Here is a 3986-nt window from a genome sequence, read left to right on the forward strand (position 1 = left end):
TTATATAATTTTTTGAAATATGAATTTTTATGGTTTCTGCTAGATATTGAGCTGTGCTTTTATAAAAAATGATAAATATTAAATAAACAAAACAAATATAGCCAAAACTGGTAAAAATAAGGGGTTTCTATTATGCTGGCCATTGGTGTACAATGTTTTTCAAGCTGAATTTTTTTGTTATTATTGTATAACAATATTGTTCATGGCTGAACTAACTACCTATTAATCAAAATTTCAAACTTTATACAGATTCTTATTAAAAAGTTCGAAATTTTAAAGAACATTATTTTATATTTTTTTTAAGTCTATATAAAAATTTAAACTTTGATTTACATGGGTTTGGTTCAGGCATCAAAAATATTGTTATATAAAAAAACCAAAAAATAAATTTAGCTTGAAAAACTTCGTAGATATTTAAAAAAAAACAGTTTTGCTACGCAGTGCATTTATAAAACCAGCGTAAGTTTAAAAATTAAATTTTTTTATTGCACTAAGTTGCCATGGAACGGAACCAGTTGTATTAAAATATTTGGTGTATATTTCACGGACTGTTCTTCCCTCAACTCCTGAATGATTCGCAAGTGATCTTTGTAAACTAGTTAAAGCTACTTCGTTTCTCCAAGATCCTTCGATTAAATTTATTGTATTTGTATCCTCCAAATCTAGGTGAATGCTTTCGAAACCATCTCGTGTTGTAATGAAATTGTGCAGCGCGCATGCAGCTAGTGTTAGGTTCTCAATTTTGTCTAGTGGTAAATCAATATTTCTTTGAAATATTTGGAATCTATTTGCCAATATTCAAAACGCATTCTCAACTACTCGTCTGGCTCTACTTAAGCGGTAGTTAAAAATTTTGTGGTAATCGCTTGAACGTTGGCCATGTGGCTTTAATATGCGAGAAGTCAACTTGAAAGCGTCGTCTGCCACAAATACAAATGGAACCGTTTCATTAGTGCCCGGTAGTTTTGAATCCGGTGGAATGTTAAATGAATTCTCTTTTAGTCCCTCAAGAAAAGATGACTCATTGAAGGCCGCGGCATCATTGGCTCTTCCATTCGTTCCAACATTTACATATATAAATTTATAATTTGCGTCGACTATGGCTAGCAAAATAACGCTATGAAATCCTTTATAGTTGAAAAAATAAGACCCGTACTCTTTTTTGTAACGAATCGCTATATGTTTGCCGTCTGCGATAAGAAAAAATAAAAATATGTATGTATGAACTTTGAATCAGTTTAGGCACTTCAAACCTATAGCTCCCAAGCAATGGGGGAAATTCCATTTCCTTTCAAATTCATCCGCCACAATGCGCCATTCATTGCTATTTTGGGGCATCTATAACAAAAAATAGTTTAAGCAATTAGTAAAATGTCTCATATTTGTTAAAAAATCGTCTCTCAAAACTAAGTAAATAGCTTTCAAAGTTTCTGATACAATTTGTGAAATTGCTGAATCTGATGTTCGGAAGCCGAAAGATAATTGACTAAATCTTTCCCCGGTGGCTAAAAACCGAAGTGTTATAAGCAACCTAAAGGAAAATTGATTTATAACATGTATGTATGTACATATATACGTATATAAAATTAAAATTATAAAACTAAAATTAATCATTTGTCAATGTTATTGTGGCTTGTTAACATTTTATTTTTAATATTTTTATTGAGCTTTGTACCACGATTGTTTATTAGGAAAAATTGAAAAAGCAACAAAGCCTAAGCGGTAGAAGTTATAGCACTATTTCGGAGATCACCACATCTCCTCATCAGACTTATTTTTTCTAGACTTCAGCAGGGATCGAACCTGCGAATTCGATGTTCAAAGTCAGAAGCGTTAACCACTGAGCTATGTACATCCCGTAAACTAAAATTAATCAAACCCACGAGTATAAGCTAGTACATACATACATATAATGCTCTAAAATACATATATGAAATATAGTGACCTCGTGCTGGGAGAGATTGCTTGACGCATCGGTGTGTCTTGCTTTGCAATAAATGGAGTAAGTTTCTCTAGTAGTTCAGAGAACATATTTGTTGACATCCTGGCAAAGTTCTTGAAAGCTTTTGGTTTTTCCACGAACAGCTCCGTCACAGCCATTGAAGCCAATCCTCGCCCGGAATCTCTTCGCAGTAACCACTTTTCACTCCATAGAGCTCTTTGCCGCCGCGATCTTTTAACTTTACTCCTTTTCTTTCGCATTGTAGCAACAGACATTACAATAGCGTACAAAACAATTTTTTTATCTTTTGCGTCCATCGGAAATTTCCATTTAATTATTTTTCTCAAACTGTAAGTAATTTTTGTTGACACTAAATCAGCTGCCATGTCAAATAAAAGTACATATTCAAATACATATCGTGTAAACGCTAACCAAATATAATGAATTTGACACCCATATACAATTACATATGACTTGAAAAAGTGACATGTACACATGCAAATACATATCGTGTAAGAACACCTTTATTTGGACCAACAAAAAATGTATTTGAGTTTGGTCGAAATTAAAAATCATGCTCGTACCTGACCGGTTGTCTGGAAATGGAAAGCATCAACTACACAAAAAATTTTGGCAGTTATGTGGCGCGTGATTCTATATAATTGAAAAAATCGGCATCTGTGCTCCGATTTGGTTTATATTCAGAATCGTATATTACCTATTTAAATTTAAATATATTGAAAATTTTGTTTGTTAAGGTCAAATCTAGTATAATATTAATTGCAAGATTTCAAAAGACTAAAAAGTAGAAAATAAAATTATAGTTAAAAAACTAAAAACATTGCTTTACAGTGGACTTTATTTTGACTATGAATATGGGCCAATCACTTTAATCCTATTTTTAGCTAGTTAAGAAAAGTTAAATTAAATCAAGCTAGGGAGCTTCCTATTCTTCTTAAACGGAATCACTATATCTATAAATTATTTTATACTTTTGAGTTCTTGTTGTAATAGAATAAAAAATTAACTCGATGTTTGGAATCAGCGGGCGATTATATATACAAATTGGATAGTGGCGTCTGGAGAACAAATACCAAATTAAAATTTGTGATACAGTGTAATTTTCTGACAGTTGATTCAAATGAGCTCTTAGAAAATCAATGCCACAACCAAAATTGTTTTCGACTTTTTCTTAAGTTCTTTATTTACTTGTTCGTTGCATTGTGTCTACTACACTAAATCAATTATCTGCAATTTCAATGCAAATCAAAACAATCAATGTGAAAATTCATTGGCATTAATTTTTGCTGCAGCAGCATCCGATGTCTATGTTGATGGTGATATTCACCTTATGGCCCATATGATGCCATGTAGTTGACTGTGTTACAGTTACACAGAGTATGTACATACCCTGTGGGGAAAATCTCTAGTTCTGAACTGGGGCGCTTCTAGTACATTTAGACCCAGTACTGGTTCGCGATAAATCTCTTTTGCATGCAAGCAACTGGTGAATTTAACATGGCGATGTCCTAGGAAGTGTCAATTGCCCCCCGCTGCATCCTTTTTTCGATAGTTCCGAACTAGTCCTAAATTCTATAGTTCCGAACCAGTTCTGAAATCGATAGACGAAAGAAAAAAGTATCATGATTTTTCAATCTTTTTGGTTCTTCCGTGTGTGCGATTTTAAGTTATTTTGGAAGAAATGTGTTTTCAATTTGAAATTAAATTTGTTTGAATGATTGTAAGAAATGTACGTTTACATACCTTTAGCTGTAGCTGAGTTTGCAGAGGTGCTCGCTGTTATTTCTTAGATTCCAGACGGTCCCAAGATGTTGAAATGTTAACACAAATTTTAGTTTTGTATTACCAAGCTATGAAAAAGCATCTGCGAAGCGCAGAATAGAAGCGCATTTGAACGAAAAAGCCGCCAAACACATATCTATTTAAAGTAAACAAGCCCCCCGCTGCATCCCTTATTCGATAGTTCCGAATTAGTTCTAAATTCGACAAATAAGATCTAGTTCGTTCTGCATCCCTTTTTCTA

General features: G+C 33.1%; 1 protein-coding gene across 1 annotated transcript; it reads right to left on the reverse strand.

Annotated features, from left to right (window-relative positions):
- Positions 1-417: 417 nt before the first annotated feature.
- On the reverse strand, positions 418-1338 carry LOC118741634 (putative nuclease HARBI1; the record flags this gene model as incomplete). Its single annotated transcript, XM_036473619.1, is given in 2 exon segments — positions 418-1190; positions 1254-1338. Coding segments are annotated over 2 exon segments (477 nt in total). The 3' UTR covers positions 418-798.
- Positions 1339-3986: the final 2648 nt, after the last annotated feature.

The sequence above is a fragment of the Rhagoletis pomonella genome, unplaced genomic scaffold, assembly GCF_013731165.1.
Source record: "Rhagoletis pomonella isolate Grant_MI unplaced genomic scaffold, Rhpom_1.0 Rhpom_scaffold_00006, whole genome shotgun sequence".
In the NCBI taxonomy this organism is placed as follows: Eukaryota; Metazoa; Arthropoda; class Insecta; order Diptera; family Tephritidae; genus Rhagoletis; species Rhagoletis pomonella.